At 35.7% G+C, this 23,205-nt stretch overlaps 1 protein-coding gene across 3 annotated transcripts in view; it reads left to right on the top strand.

Moving 5' to 3' along the window:
- Positions 1-23,205, top strand: part of C6H10orf90 (chromosome 6 C10orf90 homolog) — a 95,056-nt gene that overhangs the window by 13,330 nt on the left and 58,521 nt on the right. The window contains exons 1-3 of one of the 3 annotated variants that reach the window (XM_034436444.3): positions 11,132-11,309; positions 12,455-12,549; positions 20,378-21,467. In XM_034436444.3, coding sequence (XP_034292335.2) covers positions 11,294-11,309; positions 12,455-12,549; positions 20,378-21,467 — 1,201 coding nt within the window. In that variant the 5' untranslated portion in view covers positions 11,132-11,293. Of the gene's footprint in view, positions 1-11,131; positions 11,310-12,454; positions 12,550-20,377; positions 21,468-23,205 lie in introns of those variants that run through there. The other 2 variants (XM_034436443.3, XM_087871633.1) reach the window with 2 other exon arrangements.

The following is a 23,205-nucleotide window of genomic DNA, read 5'->3' as shown; positions in this document are numbered from 1 at the left end:
TTTTTAGATCATAATCCTGTGACTTATAAAAGGAAATCCTATTCTTTTAGACGGAGACTAAATGAAATATCTGTTGTAAAAAAAAAGCAGTAGTAGATGATTGTAAAAAGATTTTTTTTGGAAAATAATGTAAATAAAAGTATCACTTTAAGAATAATTTGAAACACAAATAAAGCTTTTATTAGAGGTTATTTCATACAACAGAATAGTGAATTTAAAAAAGAAGAGTCAAGAGAAAACACAAGCTACTGTGGATGAGATAAAGAGAAAAAAAATAAAGAAATTTCCAAAGATAAGTATTTTTCAACAAATTAAGCTTCTACAATGGCAGTTATCTATGTTAAGAGTAAAAGAAATGGAAATAAAAATGTGAAGCAAAAAACCTTTGAGTTTGCAAACAAGGGAAGTGGTTGGTGTATAATATTATGAAAAGAAAAAGAAAAAATGATATTGAAATTACAAGAGGCAGCTAGTTTGTTAACAGTGTGGCTATGCAAAAAGCATTTTATCAACATTATTACAACTTGTATAAAGGAAGTGACATCTCTCCAGAGAAAATAGATGAATACTTAAAGAAATAAAACTTACCAAGGATTACAGAGAAACAGAAACAGATTATAAATAGACTAAATTGTCTAAATCTTGCCACGATGTCAACCAGAAGTCCTGATGTTTTTGTTTCAGATAATACCTGTTTTGTCAAGTGATGTACCATTTAAACAGTGTCAAAAGAATATTCTAAGTTTGTGTGGTGGTGGGGGGACACTACATGTTAAATATAAGGAAAGATGAGTATTTTGTTTACCTGATTTGATCATTTATATGGAATTTAGGTTTTAAAAATTCTTTATTGTTAGCTGCCTAGAACTTCTGGGACTGTGGCATAGAACTATATGCCACAGTCGTTATTTATGATGCAACTGTGTAAGGTCGTTCATCAAATAATTCTGGGTAGCAAACAAGTAGAAAAATAGTAATATCCACATAAAACATAGAAAAAGAATCTAACATGCTGACTAAAAATGTCCTCAATCAACGAAGGCAAAAACACAAACTTAACTCCATTAACATCCTGGCCTTAAGGCATTTGGGGAAAGTCTTCAGACTTTCAGAAAAACCAGCATGGCCAGAATTTTAAAGGAAAGGTTGTTCCACAGGGCAGGCATTGTGGTAGAAAAATAAATAAACCATTTTTATACTCATGCTAATATTATTTATTAAATTTCAGAGAAATTTGGAATCAAATTTGAAAATAATTGTCTACATCCTTAATAACTCATGTGGTTTCTAAGATCATCTTCACATGCTCTCTTCAGTTATTAAATATCAAGATCAGGGATTTTTTCAGTGATGGCCCCATAGTTTCTATGCATATTGTGTAATCCAAGAACTCCTCTTAGTCACTTTTGTTTTTCAAATGAAACAGAAGATTTCTGCTTTTCACTCTTTGTTCCTTTGCCTTCTTTTATATAATCCAGTTTTTTAGACTAGCAATTAAGCAACCATTGGGCGTCTGGCAATATAAAATTGAATTAATTAATTATGACTTTAGCTTTCCTGGAAAATGTGAAATGATAATATTTTGCCATTTCCATTTCATTAAAAATATAAGTTGTGAGATTTCTTCTAAATGCCAGGGTAGAAGTATATTAAGCAATAAGAAATGATGAATATGTAAAAAATATAAATTCATAGCTTTTTAAAAATGTAAAACAAAGGAAAATTCTTAACATTCTGTTAGTGTCATAGTACTTGCTTATTATTTGACACAATGAAAATATTATGAAATATAGACAACTAAAAATAATGATTTCAGGTAATTCTAAGAAACATCTGCAATAAAAAATAGTTATATCTTCCAAATTATGTCATAAAGGAATTCTTCCCAAGATTAGAATTTTGAACTGTTAACAAACATTAATGAGATATTAGTATTTTTGGTATATTTAAAATTGCCTTTTAGTAGTTAATTTATGTAAAGTCAGGTTCCATTTACATTAGCAAAAAATAAATAAAAACAGAAGCAAAAAAATAACTAAAGGCTCATATGACATCATTAAAATATTCATAGTTGGATACTGGTAGTCTTTAGCAAATCGTTTTGAAAATATTAGCTTGTATAAGAAGCTATAATAGATGTATAATTCATGACAAAGCATTCATTCCACCAGATTTATCAGTGCTCAAAGACTATACAATAAGGACGCTCTTCATCTTCAATTTTATTTTATGTGTATAACTTTGAATCATTCCTTATTCCTGGACTAATCCATGCATTTATTTTTCATCCAGTGGTCTTCATATTTAAGGCAGTTGTAGAGCTTTTGAATCTCCTGGTTTCAAGCCTGGAATTTTTAACCATTACACCAGACTACTTGTCTTTACTTGCAATTATCAAACATGCTATCGTAAAATCATTGCAGGGAGACATTAGCTGCCCATTGGGCACCATTTTGAAAATGGTTACAAACTGGTTCATCCCTGTTTTAAGCCAGTGACTCTTAGACTTTCAATTGTGGAGTACTGAATAAATATTTGGAAAAAGTAACCAATAAAACATTTAAACTTTAAGAACCTGGAAGTTCACTTTTTGGGTGTGTGTGTGCGTGCGTGTATGTGTGCATGCATGCTCATGCCTTCAAATCAGACTTGACTCCTAGTGACTGTCTGGATTAGTCTGTAGATTTTTTTAGCAACATTTTCAGAAGTGGATCAACATTACCTTCTTCCTGAGGGTAAGAGAGAGTGACTGGCCAAAGTCACGCAACTGATGCATCCTCTCCCTGTTTTCAGTCTGGTGCCTTAACTACTACAAGTAGTCCTCGACTGATCACTTCATGACCATTTGAAATTACAATAGACTTGAAAAAAGTCACTTATGAGCCATCCTCAAAGTTATGACTGCCACACCACCTCTACATTTTGGGTACTTGGTAACCAACTTACATTTACAACCGGTGCAGGGCCCTGAATTCATGCGATCACATTTTGATATATTTTTGTGAATTTTTTTTTTGCAAAAAACACTTCCTAGATATGCTGGATTTGGACTTACAACTATGCGATTCACATAATGACCAAGTGATTCACTCAATGACTGTGGTGACTCAATTAATGACTATTATAAAAATAGTCATAAAATCAAGTCCAGTCATGTGATTTATGGCCACAATAACTGACAACTAAAATTGTAGGCTCAGTTGCGGTATAAGTCAAAACTGGGTCTCTTCAAATTTTGTAGTAAATAATTTAACAATTGTTGAACTTGCTTCCATTGCCTTCCTTTCTGTTCCATTTTTAAATAACTTTTAAAATTAAATTTTGTACTAAAATCTTTAAATCCTAAATTAAATTCATTTGAATTCTTTTATATGCCCTTTATCTTAATAATTGTTGGTCAAGAATATCCTTCAACAGAAATCTCTGGGTATTAAATGGCGAGAAGCAAGTGAATCTCCTCCTCTAACACAACTACCCCAAAATCCATGTTTATAACTTTACAATTATATTTCCTATTCTCACTTTTCTTTTGAGGTTGAGTATGCAAGATCACAGTTTCACTTAAAACAGTACATATAGGTTCACAATCAAGAATGATATTTGAGACCTGTTCACTAGTTTCTGCATGTTAGTACTCAAAAACAAACCAGGACTCATTGGGTCATTGTTTCAGAGATGTTTCCTTATCTAAACAGAGAACCAGAATGACCAAGGGCAAAAAAGCAGTGTGAGAAGGAGCAACTTCCAACTTTCTGTCACCTTGACCACAGCTGATTCCAGCAGCTGATGGTGAGACAAGTCTCTCTGGCCTCTGGAGGGCTAAGGTAGGACCAATAGTGAAATTCTGGGTAGTGACATAGTAGTGTGGCAGCACTGAAGCAACCACAAATTTGCCAATTTTTAATTCAATTGTAGTCATGGACCTCAGATTTTGGATGCATCCTCTAAATTACTCCATACTGCCCTTTAGCAGCATCTTTGCACCTTGGGATATGTCAAAAATGAACTTTATAAAACAATTAAAAGAATACAAATAAATTTATATGGGATAAAGACCTTCTGAGATGGATGGGCCAAGATATGAAAACAGTAGCATCAAAACCTTTAAAAAAAGCAGAGGAGAGAATGCCTATAAAATGAAGAATAATGAAGAAGAGTCTGCACATAGAAGGACACCAGAAAAATCTTAAGAATTTTTTCTTCTGTTGTACTTCCCCCATTTCCTTCCCCTTAGACTAGGATGCTGAACTTCATAGTTTATCAATTTATCAATTCTGTAACTTTTTTCTTTTCTCCCAATTTTTATTTCTTCTTTCTCTCTTTTTTACCTCTGAGTTTAGTTTGTATTTGCTTTTGCTATTGTAGTCAAAATTTTCAATAAAAATACTTAAAAAGAATGAATAAAGTCAAACCAGTTCAAAGCCCTACAAATATGAGTCAAAACTGATATTCATCCATCTATACATTTACTGTATTATGAATGTTAATTTACTGATATATAGCCCTACATCTTTGCATAAAGCTTTTAATTGTAAACATTGAAATTCAGTTGATATTTCACTGAAAAAGGTAGGTAGCTGATATAATTAGTCCTACTCCATGATAGAATGCCTGACATTTTAATTAAAATATAGAAGTTAGTAACAAATCCATAAATCTGGACACTTCACTAAAAATTAGATGCCAAATGGTCTAATGGCCAAATAAAACTGAACTTTTATTGTTGAGTTATCTGCATTCTGTATCTTGAAGGTGAATTTGAGGGCAAAGTTAAAAGTAACCAAAGTAAACCAAATACATCTTACTAGGCAAAATAAAGCACTGGTTGTAGGGCAACAACAGTATCATTACAAAAACATTTTGCCAGAGAAACCAAAACTGTCAGCTCAGCCATAAGGACATTTAGAAGTTTAAGGAATGCTGATAAACTGGGAACATATACCAGGAAGTGAAAGAAAGGAATTCCCTAAAATAAACAACATTCCTTATCTCATAGTTACATCTAGTGGCCTGGGTAGCTAACAAGCAGAAAAACAGTAATATCCATATAAAAATAATAGAAAAAATATGCCAAATACAAAATCTCAATCTAGGCTCATAAAGTACTATAGAGGTGACATGACTCAGTGGCTTAATGAAGCTGGAGATGGTCTCTGCTCCAATGATTCGAATTTAGCGCTGCATGTTGGTGTGAGATCACTCACCTCAATTTCTGCCCACCTAGCAGTTTGAAAGTATGTTCTATGCAAGTAGATAAATAGGTAGCACTTCGGTGGGGAAAAGATTTGATGCTCTGTGCAGACAGTCAGATTTCTGCCGCTCTGAACCTTCCTGGTTGCAGCGCCCATTTATGAGGTGGCTCTGGAGAAGGGAGGAAGCCTAGGATGATGCTTCAGGAAAAGCCGCTTATCTTTCTTTCTGGTGCAAAGCCAGCTCGCCCTTCTGAGGTGCACCTTGAGAAGTGCCCAAGCATGTCCTACAACAGAACTGATGAAATGGCAGCCAAACTACTACTCTGCAATAAGCATTGTGGTCTCCTGTCTAATATAACAACGCCATGCGCTAATAACAATAGTAATGTACTATATCCCATGAAATGCCTGGCTGCTCTATTCAATCATATGAATGTTCTAATTTGCATAAATCTATGAAAAGGGACAGTAATCCTTCCCCTTCTTACGCCAATGTGTCTTGGCTTCCAGTTCAAACAAATCTCTTTGATGGAAATATTTTCTATTCCATCTCAGTACAAATGAGTTAATGTGTGTTTGCAGTAAAGAGTGATCTAATGACAAAGAATTAGGTATAACCAATTTTTAAAGTTTAATTTAATAAATCTGATAAGAGATTTAGGCTTTTAACTTGTTTTTCTATGAAATATTTCACAAGAAAGTCTCAAAAAACTGTGGCACTGCTATATTTAGGGTATGTAAATATAGTCCTGAACATTCATAAATACCTTTTATTTTGCATCTGTTTATTGCTCTTGCATCTGATCAGAAAACAGCTGATCCCCTAATCCATGTTTTGAATGTTATTTGTTCTTGTATTCCCTTCCCTTCCCTTCCCTTCCCTTCCCTTCCCTTCCCTTCCCTTCCCTTCCCATTCCAACAAATCTCTTTATTCAGATGATAAATAGAATAAATTTCCAAAAATATGCTCAACAAAGATCTGCAAAAATTTAGAGATGATTGAAGAGTTGGTCTGCATTCAGCAGTGAATTAACTGGGTTCATACTTGAAAGTGTATTTATATAAAGTCACCCAGCTTCAAATTATGTGATAGTCATTGTCAGTACAAATGTATTATGGTGGACATTATGAAAAAATATTTTAAAAATACAACTTGACATTCTTAAAAAAATAAATTGGTATGAAACTCAATGAAAAGGATTTATGAATTAATTTCTGTGAAATTGAAAATAAATTGCCCTATACAATCTAATTTAGTCTCAGTTGTGTTCTATATGTTAATAGGGTTATGGCTTGGATTGGTCCCTTCTGGATTACTAGCTCCCCAAAATTTACACTTCCCTCCTTGGATTCTGTGTAGAAGAGAAGCTAATTACATTACAAATACTCAGTGTCTTTACATGATAGTAGCTTCTGACTTCATCAGCTCTCTCTTTCTCTCTCTCTCTCTCTCTCCCTCTCTCCCATTCCCTCCCTTCTTCCCTCCCTTCCCCCTCTCTCTCCTCTTGCATATGGGAGAGAATACACAATTGTGAGGGCTTTTTGTTGCTAAGCAACAGGTTTCTGATTTCTTGAATAAACTAGAGTGGCTGCCTAGCCTATTCTGTCCATAGAAAGAATACATAAACATTTTCACTACATTTATTTATTTTGATTATATTTGCAGATAATGAACCAGGTATGATTTTGTATTTGCTGCTTCCATTATTACTTTATGAATCTTGTCTCTGCATTGTGCTATGCGTGTACATATAAATACATATACAAAAGTGATTACTTTTTTCACCAAGGAAATAAAAATACAATTTAGTATTTAAGATTTAATGCTAAGTTTTTCTGCCCTCTTTAAATCTAAATGTAAAATTCAATTTATAAAAAAAAGTTACAAGTCATCTTCTGCTGAAATTAATGATAGGTACAACCTCTTACTATTAGGCTTACTATTTATTTTCCTGCCACACAACTGTGGTTTGTTTATACTTACAAAATCAATCTACAATTTTGTATTGCATCTTGAAAGTAAAGTTCACAGGGTTGTTGTGAGGAACATAGTAGGAGCAAGGAGTATTGGGTATGTTTATCATCTTGAGTTACTTGTAAAAACTAGTAAAAATTGCATAAATAAATACAAATAAGTATGTTGCAAAGAAAAATAATGGTCGGTTCTGTCATGTGAATATATTCAATAATTCACTCCATCATTCATTCCTTCACCTGGATTTGAGATCTAAGCATTGTACAACGGGATGAGCTCCCATTCCTGCCCCAGCTCCTGCCTACCAGTTCGAAAACATGTGAATGTGAGTAGATTAATAGGTACCACTTCAGTGGGAAGGTAACAGCGTTCTGTGCGCCTTTGAAATATAGTGATGTTGGCCACATGGGAGGACACAGACAAAAGGCATGAATATTTTCAGAGACATACAATCAGACACACCAAACATGGCAGGGTATTAAAAAGGCACATTATTACAAAATCCCGGAGTGGTTGTCAACGATGGAAGCCCAGATCTATCCAAATGCCATGGACTATAGAAAATGAAAACTTATAAAGATCTGTTAAACAATCAGGGGGAACTAAGAACGAGGCAAGAATTAAAAGAGATGGGTACAGACATTGACTGGTGACCGTATATACAAATAAAATCAAGATACAATAAAGATTTGGCTCAATTTGAATTTCAAAAAGGTCAAACAGAATTAGATAAAATTTTGCAAGGGACACAGGACAAACTGATCAAAAAAATTTACAATTACTTATGAGGATATAAATTAGAAGAAGAGATAGTGAAAGAAAATATGATAACCTGGGCAAAAAATTTTGGTTATAGTATTCAATTAGACAAATGGGAAAAACTATGGAAAATAAATTATAAAATGACAATGTCTATATCCTATAAAGAAAATCTCTATAAAATGTTTTATAGGTGGCACTTGCCACCAGCCAGATGGGCAAGAATGTTCCCCGGCACGCCATCAACATGTTGGAAATGCAACCACCACAAAGGCACCTATTACCATATGTGGTGGACCTGCCCAATGGCAAAACAATATTGGCAAAGGATCAAAATACAAATAGAGGAAATAACACACCAAAAGATAGAACTAAGACCAGAAAGCTTCTTATTAGGCATAGTGAATGGATACTATGAAAAAGAAACAATCTATTTAATTATACATATGATAACAGCAGCACGAATACTATACGTGCAACACTGGAAGAGTAGTGATATACCAACACCAGATAAAGTAATCAATAAAATTATGGAATGTGCGGAATTAGATAGACTCACAAAGGAATTACAAAATAGGGAAGAACATGACTTTTATTTAGTATGGGAAAAGTGGTATAGTTGGCTGAAAGATAGGAAAGAGATGAAGCAATAGGAAGTAAATAAAATGACCAAATATAATATGATGGAAACAAAGAACAGACATAGGTCAACAAAGATCAATATTAGATAGATAAAAGGGAATGACCAAATAAGGAAGAGTCAAAATGCAAAGAGAAATGTATATTATAGTTGCGACAAACTGGACATGTATTGAAATGGATGTTTATATGTTTTTATGTTTTGTACGTTTCATTGTTCTGTTTAGTTTATACTTATAAATAAAAATTGGAGGAAAAAAAAGAAAAAAAAGAAAACTTAAAAAAAAGAAAGAAAGAAATAAAGTGATGTTGGCCACATGATCACAGAAAATGTCTTCAGACAACGCTGGCTCTCTCAGCCAAGAAACAGAGATGAGCACTGCTCCCTAGAGTCAGAAACAATTGGACAAGGTTTGAAACCTTTACCGTTATATGGCAACACTCAGTACTGTCTTAATATTTGCAATAGTGGTGAATATCTGCAGCTCGGGTGTAGGATGAGGGTGAAGGTTCATTCTACAAGCTTCTGGGTTGGTTTCTGAACATTTCATTACCAGCCTGGTAATGAAATGTTCAGAAACTAGCCCACAAGCTCGGAGAACAAACCTTCACCCTCACTGTCTTAATATGTGTGGGATAGCAGTCTGTAATAGATCATCATAATGTATCCTATTCTGCAAGTCTTTGGGTCCAAACTATTTATTATACTCTTCTCTGCAGCTGTATTCATTTTTACTTAAAAAAATATTTTTGGAATATAAAATGGATATAAATCAGTGCAGAAGGCAATCTTTGTTTGCATTGCCCTTTATTACAAAGTAACCTAAGGCATACTTTCCCGGTAGCTAAATCAGAACATAATTACTTTTTATTATTTAACATATCTCTGAATTTGGCAACACAGAACTCGATACAAGAAACAGGGTAGCAAAAGTATGTGTTAGGAAAATGTCTGTGCACACAAAACCATATCTCATGGAAGCATTTTTTCCCCAAAAAACAGAATATGGATGGAAAACTACATACTTGAACAAATATTAATTTTATGCCGGCTTTAAAAAAAAGATTTATAAACTCATGTGCAAAGGGGAAGAATAAACCTTTGTCTGAAAAGAATGTATTTTATAGTAAGCTAAACAGACTTATCCAACCTTAAAATCTTTTTCCTCATGTACATTTTCTTCTTTAAAAAGTCGCTTGCAGAATGACAGAAATAGGAGAAACAACTGATGACAAAAGGAATAAGCATTACTCCTTGTTTTCCTTGTTCATTGTATTCTTTTAGTTATCTTTTCTTGAAATGAACAAAAGGCAACAAAGCTTCTTTTTTTTGTATAACTTCTGGTTCATCCCTATTTCCTATGAGCTAGAGAATTACTAAATTTTGCTACTGAACAAGTAACCCATTTCTTCCTTGAAATCCAACATGCTCCATGTTATATTTAATTTTAGGTTAATCAAGATTACACTATTTTCTGAATAATTTAAGGACTGAGTAAAAAAGAGTAGTAACCATATTAAGAATTACAAATGCAACCATGAAAAATAAATGTTTATTTATTTTTACTAGGTATTGTAGAGTTTGTAATAAATTGCTCATTATTAAAATATATATTATAGTATTTGTAAAGAAACATTCATCTTAAATAAAGAGGACTGCTTTATGTGAAAAAAACTGTGTCAGATTCTCGTGAGTTTCTAGTGAGTTTCAGAATGAAACAAAATTTGAGCCAGACATTTCCGTATTTAAAGCTCATATTTCATTGCTTCTTTCTTACTACAAAAATAGTAAGAGAGAAAAAATGCATTGAAGGGGAATACCAGTCCCAACTTTGAGAAAGAGTTGCACCCCTAATTCTAGATGGCAAAACCTTGGCAAGAAATCCCCTTTTCAGGTTTTTGTTAACCACTGCCTTGTTTACAGCCTCACAGTTAAGCTGGTGATGAAAAAGTAACTGTGCAACCAGTCCTCAAATGTATGACCTTTGCAGATATGTTAAGCAAACGATAGCTGAAATAGGCTCCATTTTCTTAGCTAACTAGCAAATGATCTTCATTAATGCATACTGAAACCTGTTCATGGGGTTATTTACATAATCAGTGTGGTACTTTGTGCTATCTAGAACTTTACAAGTCAGTAGTATTATTCGCTATTTGAAGCTTTAGAATACTTTCCAAAGGCAAGTCTATGTGGAAACATTTTAAGGGAGCTTAAATCAAAAGTAAAGCACTGATCACCATCATTAGACTTACCTTGCCATGCAATTCTTTATATAATTATTTGGAAATAATGGCATTTAATCCTAAATATTGATAAAGTTATAGGGTATTACATTAATTTATGATATAACCTTAATCTACTAATTAATTCAATTAATATGTTAATCTACTAAATGTTTTGGTCCTGAAGGAAAAGATAAGTCAGATATCGGTTCTGTTTTAGTTTTATTTCCATACTTGGAGGATCATCTGCTTTAAAAGTTTCCTGACATAAATCAACACAAAATGATGGTTCCTTGTTGTTCAGGATAGAATGGTATCACAAGTGTCATGGTAACATATAAACATTCCATCTTCTGTTAGGCAATTTCTGGCATTGTAGTAAAAGTGTAAAAATCAGTTTTGCCTGCTTAGAAAGTTTAAGACTGTTAACAGGGAACCCAGCTTCCTTTGAAAGCACGAATTATTTATCTTGTATGGCATCTAAATCTTTAGTGAAATCTGATCCATGACATTTGTTTATGGTAAGACTTTTTGTCTTGTTTTATTTTCTTGTTTAACTTATGTAGAAGACATATAAACTGGTAATGTCCATGGAGGATAGTGTCAAAAAGTAGTGGTCAGAGCACACAGTTAGAAACCTATATGCATGCAACCTTGTTGCTGACACAAACTGTTTAAAACTACATTACAATCTGAAAAATAAATGTTATCTCTTGGAGTATTGGCCACTATCCTTAAATATTTGCAGTTTCAAGACATTAATAAGTTGTTTTAGGGGAACGACGACAAAAAAAGTGATAAATTGATAAGGTAAATTGTTTAGCTTTTTGTACTTTGCAGAAAATAATGTATAAAGTGTATAAACATTATGTGTAGCATCACTTCCCATAGTAATTTTCTTATACTTTAATTTAATTTATTTTTAAATTTAATCTATATCTCAGACTTTTAAAAGTACTGTATTTATCTAATAAGACAAATAATTTTATTTACACAAACACACAAAAAAAAGTCTTACAAACTGGACGATAGCTGATAAGTATATAGAAGACGCTATTGAGGACAGCTGAATAAGATAAAGTGCAGACAACTGAGGACAACCCACCTCAGCTGAAAAACATGGTTCCCTCTGCCTGAAGATTATTCTTCTAAGGATAGCTTTCTTGTGAATTTGACCCTTTCTGTGGTGCTTAAGCACAGTTTCTCCCCTTCCCTTTATTATGCCTGTTGACGTGGTGTGATGATTGCCACTTTTGACTTTAATGTCTGGGATGGGTAAGATTTAAAATTGAAAGCTGCAACTGATCATCCTGACCTTACAAAAGGCTGCAGGAAGCCATTGGTAATGCTATTAGAGACTGGGTGTTGCTGAATTTCTTTCACTTAAGTTTTAACAAGTTTTAAGGATAGGAATGTGAGTTGAAGTTTCCCCAAGGTTAAACTGCTCCCATTTATCTCAGGAAACTCATACAAAATTGCAGATTAATTTGATAGAAAGCACATTTGCTTTCATTTCTAATTATTGTATTAGTAAACAAAGATAATATTTAATGTTTTAGGCCCTGACATCTTTAATAGTGGTTCTTTGATGTATATAAATGAACTTTATTTTACTGTATGATCATCTGATGGTAAGTAACCTTTTATTTTTTACCCTTTTCTCTAGAGATAAGAGAAAATTGCTATGGAGTTAAAAATGGGAGAAAATGCAAAGTTATTCAATTTAATAAAGCAACAAATAAAGAATCAACTTTGACACAGGTACAAAATGCTGTTTCAATTCAATCTTCTAATTAGTGAATGGTATACAAGGATATTTTGAAAATTGATATTTATATGTCTATAGCATGTTGCTCTTTGCTTTGTGTTTATTCAAAATTCACTTAATTAGCAGAAAAGTCATATAAATTGATGGCTAAGATATTACTATTGTTTGCAATGTATTTGTTAATTCATATTCTTAGAAAAGTCTTATGCATCTTTAAAGAAAAATGCTTTCTTGAAAAGCATTCTTGGTCCAAGGTTAGATGTTCGGAGACTTGGCAGGGTTTTTTTCAGAATATGGATTACATTTCAGAAAACATAAGTCCATGGGGCTTACCATATTTCATAGAAGTTGCTGTAGTTCACCTGATAAATGCCAAATATTTTATTTGACCTTAGAATGTTACTAACTTCTCAAGGCTTTTTGTGATGTAATTTTAAAGCTGAGTCCCATGGCCAAGAACCTGTATTATGCAGGATAAAAGACTATGTCATTATACACTATAGAGGCCTATATGATACTATATAGTGTAATAAAACTCCTATAATAGTATAATAAAAAGTGCATAAAATCCACCTGGTGGTATTAGGCCTCTCCTCTCCGCACAGAAGTAATAGGAGCCAACAGAACCAATGAAACAACAGAGGAGAAACAAACCAGCACTGCTTCTTCATGTGTAGATGGGTCTTTTCTCCTTTCATAGAGACTATTATAAGGAGACTCAAAGGTGCTTTTTCAGGAGACAACTGGACTTCCTTGTTTTTTCTTTTGAAGATGTTTTGCTTCTCATCCAAGAAACTTCTTCAGCTCTGACTGGATAGTGGGGAATGGAAGTTTTATATTCCTTGTAGACAGCTGGTCATTTGCATCCTTTTAGAGGGTCATTGAAGCACTTGGTGAGGACACCAAGTGCCCTGAGGACAGTTTATCTGTGACCTCAGGGTCACCTGAATAGTGCAGCTGGTTCCTGTAGTCTGCAATTTTTCATCTGGAAATCCATTCCTACTCTCACACCATTCAAAGGGTGTTCATCCCAAATTGTATAGCTAAAGGTCTGTAGAGTTTCTCAGTCATCCATGAGTCATGGATGTCCGAAAGGTGCTTTTTCAGGAGGCAACTGGACTTCCTTGTTTTTTCTTTTGAAGACCTTTCGCTTCTCATCCAAGAAGCTTCTTCAGCTCTGACAAAATAGTGGGGAGTGCTTCAATGACCCTCTAAAAGGATGCAAATGACCAGCTGCCTGCAAGGAATAAAAATCCTTCCATTCCCACTATCCTGTCAGAGCTAAAGAAGCTTCTTGGATGAGAAGGGAAACGTCTTCAAAAATAAAAACGAGAAAGTCCAGTTGCCTCCTGAAAAAGCACCTTCGGGACAACCACAACCTGGATGACTGAGAATCTCTACAGACTATTATAAGGAGAGGAAGAAGATTAAAAGTGCTATTACCATAGTTTACTGGATTTTTTTTCCTCCCCACACCATCTTATTTTTATTACTGCTCACATGCAAGCTGCTAGGACAAGCTTATTCCCTCAAAACTGGGAGTAGTGGCTTTAAAACATTACTCCCATGAAATAATTTGTAGCAGGGCAACTTTTTTTAAAGCTACCAAGCAGTGAGGGATTATCCTATCATGATTCTGTTGTTCTCTTTTTTGTCTCAAAGCCTTTCAGGGTGGAAATCTTTATGGGCCCACTCTTAACCTAATGGCCAAAACTATTGTTTATTGTAAAAACCGCTGACAGACAGCAGGCAGTATAAATATTGGACAAAATAAAATAACTAAACATGCGGGGACAAACGTGGGTGGATAGGATAGGATATCAGCTTTTTACTCTTGTGTTCTTCAAGTAATAATTTCTAAGAGTCAAAGCTGAATGGCAAAATTTGTTTTATTTACTCATTTTCTTACCTGGTGCTGAGTGTGTGAGTTTTGAAGCAGTGATTTGCTGGCAATCTCAGAGGAGGTATTGATGGGACAGTAAAACATCCACACAATTTTCTTGGCAAAAGTACAAAATAGGTTGCCACTGCCTTCTTCCAGGAATTGGAGAGAGAGAGAAAATATACTTTCCAATCTAGCCTGTGGTCCTGGAATTCCCATTTATGTTTTAACTAGGCCCGATTTGTTTTTGAGCCAGGATGAAATTAGTTCTATGTTGTTACTTGCTGAGGTCATTGCTAATAAGATTGTGTTCTGAGTAAGATAGAGAAGATGATAGCAATGGGCCATTTCTGCATGATGTTGATTCAATAACTGCATAGTACAGAGACTGAAACTATTCTCTTACTTTTACTGCTACCTTATAAATTCTGTCTATAAGTCTGTTGTCATCTTGCAGCATGGTAGTACTGGGTCTTATTATGGGCCACATAGATGGCACATCAACCCCCCAAAAAGAGCAACCCATGGCAATTCAAAGTTTTGCCACTGCCACTGCCACTCTGGATTATTTTACTGTGCTGGGAATTCTTTACTTCCAACATTAGATCTCAGTATGAATTGTACATCTATGGGTGCATAAAAACATTTTGTGATGTGGGTTAATCACTGAAACTTCTTGTAAGTAATGCATTATTTGTATATGTGCCTTCTGGGCTTATATGCCATTCCAATTATTCCTGCTTCTGACCATTTACATATTCTATTTGATAACTAAAGTTTAAAAATACCTAAGCACATCATCCTACACATACACACACCAGTGACAATTAAAAAACTCAAATAAAATTCTAAACTAGAAGAAGGGGAAAAATTATAACATGCCGACCTTCATGGTCTGTTGGGAAAATAAACTTTTAATTGCTTTCCTGAAATCTAGCAGGGTTGGGCTGTATACAGGTAGTCCTCAAGTTATGGCCATAATAGAGCCTGCCCATTATGGTTACATGATGGTTATTAAGTGAGGCACCTGCGTGGTCACCTCACTTAATGACTCCAAACTCCACTCTCCCCAATGCAGACATTAAGTGACTGTATTGATAATTAAGCAAAGCACAGACTATCTCAGGGGTAGGGCAGACCCTGGGAGACCTAGAATAGATCCAGGCTTCCCTGCCCCTGGTTTCCCAAGTCCTCCTCTACCCCCTGAGGCACCCCATGCTCTGTTTCTCACCCCTCGAGGTCCCCACAGGCCTTGGGCCTGCTTCAGTCCCCCCCCCCGTTCCTTAGGCTTTGGGCTTGCTTCTCACCCAGCCACTCAGCCACCTAAGGAGCCTCAAGCTAATTACAAAAGTTACCGCCACACACAAGGCTGTTGCAGCTGGCAGGCTTTGGGCCTACTTCACACTCAGCCACTCAACCACACTGAGATTCGTGGGACTCGGCCTGTTACTCAGCCTGTTCCTTCAGGCCCCAGCAGCACCCAGCTTAACCTTTCTGATTTTTAAGCTTGAGAGACAGGTATCTGGCTGATGTGATGCAAAATTCAGCTTTTTTACAGAGGTAGCTTTGTGACAACCTTGTGCTATTCTGCAAGCAGGTGGTAAACCTGTATAGTGGCTCTATTTTTAAGAGGCTCCATGTTTCTTTTCTTAAATGGGAAAAGTGTTAGAAGCTACCTGTACAGTGACACATACATGTCCTGGGTATAGAATATAAAATAATTCCTCTGTACATGACAATCACAAGTATATACAAATAAAATTGACTTTATTACTGCTAAAAGGAGATGGAGAAACTGAATTCAAAGCCATGGGTAAGTGATGACTGTGAAACAGAACAGTAAGCTGTTCATGTGCCAGTTCCAAGTTAAGGTAAATAAGCAGACTAGGAAAAGTATTGGTGCCTTTGAACTTTGATGTTGGAGGAGATTCCTTAGAATACAGTGGACAGGCAAGAAAACTGTTGGATCATTGAACAAATCAATCCAGAGTTCTCACCTGATACATGACCAAGCTCAGATTAGCCTATTTCAGACACATGGTTAACAATGGTTAATAATGAACAAATGGGAAATAATTTGACAACCTGAATTATTACATTTTTATTGCAGGACAATCAGATTTTTATTGCAATCACATTTTTATTGCAGGACAATCAGATTAAGCAATCTGCCTTCCATGTTGGTTAACTTTGCAGAATTCTAATTTTTTTTCCCCATAAGGAATCCTGCTTGCTTTGGAAAGCAGTGTTGTTGCAACTTTTAAAAGTTTGCTATCCCATAATGACATTTCTTGTCCATACTGGGTAACAGAAAAAAAAATCACAATGAACTCATAACCAATGAGCCTTCTTATACAGGTGCATACCTCTACGCGTACGCAGCAGGATTTGCTGCTGCCTTTTCCCACATGTCTCTTTCCTTGATTGCACTGCATCACTTTTAAATGTATTTTATGCTGATTTCTTTGAACAAGTAAGTTTAGAATAATCTCTACAATTTGCTAAGGAAAAGATGATAACATTCATGAAGGACAAATAAATCCCCTCTTGAATATGTTTTTTCTCACTTTAGTTCTCTAGGGATCATAGCCCCTGGGCATAACCCACTGAGGAATTCTCAAGAATAAGTCCTAACAGAGTAAATTGGGCTGACCTCATTTTTTCACTGGATTGTACTATATGGGAGAAAACTGGAGCTGTATAATTTAACATGAGGATTATTCCATTTTTTCCTCACTATCTGGCTGTTACATAGAACAAAAGTGTATTCTCATTCTAAGATTTCTTATTCAAAAAAATTCTTTGCAACCAATTTTGATGTTGATTATTCTCCAGCAAATTTATGATTAATCCAACAGTCAATATTTTATAATCTGTACTTGGCACACATTGATATTTCATTTTATTTGGCCTTTTTCTTATAACTTTATGTAATTCTATGGTTTTCACACTTGTATGTTTAATGGTGGTGCTATGGTGCTCTGTTCATGTGTTAGCTAAGTTATTTTCTGAACCCAAAACTTCTGTTGCTAAGCAAGACTGTTAAGTGAATTTTGCCCCATTTTGCAACATTCTTGCCACAGTTGTTAAGTGAATCAAAACAGTTGTTCATAACATAACTGTTAAGTGAATCTCGCTGCTCCATTGGCTTTGCTTATCAGATGGTCACAAAAGGTGATCACATGACACTGGGACATGCAACCGTCATAAATATGAGTCTGTTGCCAAGCACCTGAATTTTGATTACATGATCATGGGGATGCTGTAATGGTAGTAAGTGTGAAAAACGATCATGTCATTTTTTTCAGTGCCATTGTAACTTCAAACGGTCACTAAATGAACTGTTGTAAGTCAAGGACTACCTGTAACTATTGAACTAGATAGTCTATTAAATAGCCAATCAAATCTCCATATCTGCTTACCAACAATCCAAAACTTTGTTCCAAAAGATTGTTCTAACTAAGAGTGTCATATCATCTTTAATTGGTGGATTCTTTAGAGTAACAGCATGTTTTTATGACTCTCGACAAAGCTTGAAAAACATTAGATTACTTTAAAAATTAGAGAAGTTCTGTATTATATGGGAACTGAAGCATTTATTTGAAGTAATTTTAAAAGAACCAAAAAAGTTTTCACCTAGATTTTATTCTAGGGCACACAATTACTTTAAACAAAGCATTGCTGAATTTTAAATCTTCATAGAAAACAGTGAACGACTCCTAAAAATTCATTTTCCCATTTTTAAAATTTTTTTTATTGCTTTGTTCTTAGATTAGTCCGGAGTCTAATGGTATAATTCTGGATTGGGGGGGATATATAAATATTTAGTACTAGCTGACCAACAGAAATTGAAAATTGGCATGGCACAAATAAGCATACCAACCTGTACAATATACATTTAAATAAAGGCTAGTATTCTAATAATAGACTCTGTTGCTGTTGTAAATGTCTATGTCACATTCCGGCATTTAGCAGACAAGAAATGCAGACAAGAAAGTTAATTGAGTACTTTTTATCTGGCAATCTGGAAACCCAGCACAGAGTGACAAAAAATAAGGAAAACAAAAGTCAGTACTACTGTGGTTTAACCCTCCATCCCTTAAATACCCTTTACTCCACCCCTGCAGTTCCACTCCCTGGGCCTCACCCCATATAATTCCCACTCTTCACGTGCCGCCACTTTGCCAGTGTCCTTGCAGCTGCAGAGCTTTCCATCCGGCACACCATGCTTGTTTCCGGTGTGCCTGCGTGTGCTCCACCACCCATCTGTTCTGCCGCGCATCAGCTGTTTATGAAGACCATGGCCCATCTGGCTGCCTTCAGGCTCCGTAGATGCGGCATGCTGTTCGGGGATGTGCTTGGCCTCCCCAGAGCTCAGCAGAGGGCCCATGGCATGAAATGTGCAGCTCAGCTGTGCAGCTTGCGATCTGTCGGGCATTCGGCGGGTGTGGTCTTCAGCAGGCGTGGACACACGTCCCAGCTGGCAGCTCTCCTTCCCTGCCTGAATGGCAGCCCCGGCGCAGCAGGCAACCCAGGGGCTGACATGTGGCCCCCCTACCACGGGGATGACACCTGAAGGCAAAGGACATCATGAGACATCTCCTGGGTAGCAGCCCCCGCTCCGCCTGGTTTGCCTGGGTTTTGTCGATGAAACTATTTCACCAACCGGGATACTCTTACATCCTCGCTTCTCACCCACAAGGCTTCTGACAGGGGGTACTCCTTCCACTGCACCAAATACTGTAGTAGGCCTCTGGACCTCTGGGAGTCCAAGAGTGGACGGCTCTCCTTCCCCGCCCTAATGGCAGCCACGGCATGGCTGGCGACTCAGGGGCTGACATGCTATGGAGATTCTCAGTCATCCAGGTCATGGTTGTCCCAAAGGTGCTTTTTCAAAAGGCAACTGGACTTTCTGGTTTTTCTGTGGAGACATTTCACTTCTGATCCAAGAGCTGAAGAAGCTTCTTGGATGAGAATTGAAATGTCTTCAAAGAAAAAACAGAAAGTCCAGTTGCCTCTTGAAAAAGGCACCTTTCGGATTGCTGTTGTAGAAATTTTAATTTATACTCCATAAAAAGAATTCTTCAATTTGAGTTTGTATTAATCCTAGTTGGATGAAATTTGATGTTATACCCAGTTAACTTTATTTTCCATTGCAGGACAAATGTGTGCAGCTCATGAAAATATAGAAAAATACAGAAAATAGTTTTAAAGTAATTTGCTTTGTTTAGATCAAGCACGGGGGTTGTCATAGTTAGAAAACTGATTTTAAATCATGTTAAAAAGGTTTGGGGCATATATCCCCCTGCTCATCATTTGTGTGCGATAAATGTGATAAACAGTAAAGGATCTATATATTTTTACAAGCACAATAGAAGAACTGTATCTCTTTCTTCCTCTGCGAGTCATTCTTGATGCTTTTATGCAACTGCATTGAACCAGCTTCCATAAAAATGCTGCATTGAAAACAGCAGCCCACCTACGTACGTAATTCATTTTGTAAGGCACTTGGAGCTGTAAGTGCTTAAAGTGCTTTAATATTTCAGTACATCGGCATGAAAACACAGGGTGGTATAGATTATAATCTGCAATTGACAGTTACTATTGGCATTTACATTGTTAAACAAACACAGGGCTGCATATCCAACTGAACGGATCAATTAATCATTCAAAATAACAGTTCTATGAAATGTGTAATTTGCACATAAAATTGTATTTTCATTCTTCCTTTCATAGGCCTCTGTAAGTGGGTTTTGCACATTTCTGTTTTAGAAATTACATAAAACGAACTGGGGGAAGAAATATATAACGAGGCACAATGTAAAACTAGTGTAGATTTTATCAAAATTCTTTTCTAGGTATTTTTTTTTCTATGTACATTTTTTCCTCTATGTTTCCAGTTTATAGCATGTTACTTATTTGGATCTTTTCCTCTGCAGGGCTCCTTTCCATTACAAAATGCAAAAATGATTTCATCTATTCTCATTTCACAAACGATTGATGAAAATAAATCAAGAGAAAATAAGACTGCTTTCCCTATGCAGTCTGTAATCACCCAATCTGATGTTTATCACATGAACCAATCTTTGGCTAATCATAACTCAGTCAACATTAATACAGCATTCATATTTCTTCCAAGAAAATTAGGATTTCAGACAACTTCAGAGGACAATGTATTTAATAGCAAAGAAGAGAAATCATGGCATAACCAGAAGAAAGGTTTTGCTTCCATTACAATCACTGCTAAGCGAGTTGTTCCACCTTCAAACAATAACATTCAGGCAAATACTTTTGACCCTTCTTGCTTGGAGTGCCAGGAAAATAAGCAGCTAATAACAACGGTTCCCACTTCAGGTGTAACTGGCTTACGTAAACTCTCCCAGTCTTTGCATTCTCAAGCAAATGACCAAAATCGAAGTGTCAATGAAATAACAGATTCTGAGTCTCGTCTGCAGAGCTGCAAGAGGCAATCTGACTGGATTTCTAACCCCCCAAAGAGAATGATCCCTTCAGATAACACCCATAAGAAGCAGACACCTCTTTCTTTCACGTCAAGTGTTCACCTCACTATTTCCCAACAGTGTCCAAAAACAATATATTATGTAGACAAGTCTCTTTTGGTACCTGTTGATCAACTTCAGACTAATACTCAAAAAATGCATCGGTCAGTAGTGTCTTTTCATATAAATTGCAGTTCTCAAAATACAACACCAGATGGAGTGGATAGTTTAGCTAATGGGAAGTTAATCACAAAAGTAGTTAAGTTCCCAGAGGATCATAAGGCATCATTCAAAGCAATTTGGAATGCAGATCTCCAAGATATCTACTTGGATAAAAAACAGAGACTGGAAATTGAAACTTTAGGAACCGAAGATTTCTGGAAAAATGCCTCTCCATCTGAAACTCTGTCAGTTTTGACCAATCCTCAGGAAGTTGATAATTTAAGACAAATAAAGAACAATGATATACCTTCAAGTGAAAATCCCATGACATTATCTGGTTACTTTCCTCACTGGACTTACTATGAAGGTAAGTAGGTTAAAGGGATCCTAACATAACGTATGAGATATCAAAGGCTGTCTAAACATTTATTTATTATGGGTTTATTGTGGCAGAAGCTAATTTTTCCTACAGTTTCTCCCAAGAAAATAAACATTACCGTGTTATGAAAGGTACAGGGTTTTTTGGTATCTTGTTCATCCTCCTGTTCCATACAGAAATAAACATTTCTGACAGGTGGTTCTCCCTTATCTGATAATCTCCAGGAAAAGGGAATTCACTATTGGTCAAGGCACTTTAAAAGGCATCTGGAAATTCTTTCTAATGTTCATCTTAGATCTCCTTTCTTTTAATTTCAACTTGATTGATTCCCCTTTGGAATCTAGATTTCTTATCATCCTGGAAGCTCTCTTTTGAACTCTCGCTAGCTTCTCGTTGTTCTTTTTAAAATGCAGTGCCCAGAATTGGAAATGCTACTCTACATGGGGTATGATAAATGCAAAGTACAAAGAACCAATTGCTTTTGTTAATGCAGCCCACTGGTTTTATTTGCTTGGATATTATGAATCTGACAGCCATTCAGGAAATCTTACGTTTGCTATTTAATTATTGATTCATTAGTATTCCAACATTACCTTTATTTGAGAATTTCTTTTCTATCTACAAATACTGGGGTGTCCAAATGTACAGGCAGTTTTCAACTTACAACCACAGTTGAGCCCAAAATTTCTGTTGCTGTGAAACATTTGTTAAGTGAGTCCCATTTTATGACCTTTCTTGCCACAGATGTTAAGTGAATCACTGCAGTTGTTAATAATATGGATTTTAATTGGTTCTAGCATCCCCATGGGCTTTGCTTGTCAGAAGGTCACAAAAGTTGATCACATGATCCCAGGACATTGCAACTATCATAAATATGAATCATCCAAGCATCCAAATGTTGATCACGTAATCATGGGGATCCTGTAACGGTTGTAAGTGTAAAAAATGTAAGTCCCCTTTTTCAGTGCTGTTGTAACTTCGAATAGACACCAAACAAACTGTTGTAAGTCGGGGACTACCTGTACAAGGGAGTAGGTTCCCAGAATCAAAGCACTAAAATATAAAGCGGTCCTAATGTTATTATGCAAGGTCTATTGATGCAAATACAAGTTATGTAGCCACAGCTGCTAATACAGCAACTAGTGAGGAATAATAATCCTAAAATTTAAAGATAGCAAATGTTCCCATGTCTGGAGAAAGTTTGTACAATTGTATGTGGGAATGATCTTGGGAGACAGGAAGAAGAGCTGCAGATTAGACAACCATCATGCAAAAGCTATCCCAATCCACAGAAGCAGAGGGAAACATTTTCTGGAGAGTAAGAGTAAAGGAGAGAGGCTTGCAAGATTGATATTAGCTCTTTGAGATAGGCCAGAAAAGAAGCGCACCAATGAATATTAGCTCTATTTTTATTGTAAGTATACATTAAGAGAATCTTTCAACTCTTCTCCTTTTTTACCTTCACTCTCCAGAAAACTAGAAAGGGTCCCTTCTGAAACACTTCCCATGCCCCCCCCTCTGCTTCTGCGGACTGAGATACCACTTACACTATAGTTTTCTAGTCTGTGGGTTTTTTTTTTCCTCCAAGGTCATTCCCACATATTACTACACTTGGGCAGAACAATGACCCCTTGCACTCTTCCTGCCCAGTCAGAATAAGCTCTAAAAAGTTGGGGAATTCAACAGAAATGCATAATTGCATACAAAAATAAATGAACATTTAATA

The sequence above is a fragment of the Pantherophis guttatus genome, chromosome 6 (assembly GCF_059756535.1).
Source record: "Pantherophis guttatus breed Tessera chromosome 6, ASM5975653v1, whole genome shotgun sequence".
Taxonomy (NCBI): domain Eukaryota; kingdom Metazoa; phylum Chordata; class Lepidosauria; order Squamata; family Colubridae; genus Pantherophis; species Pantherophis guttatus.
This window is presented reverse-complemented; position numbering and strand designations above follow the sequence as displayed.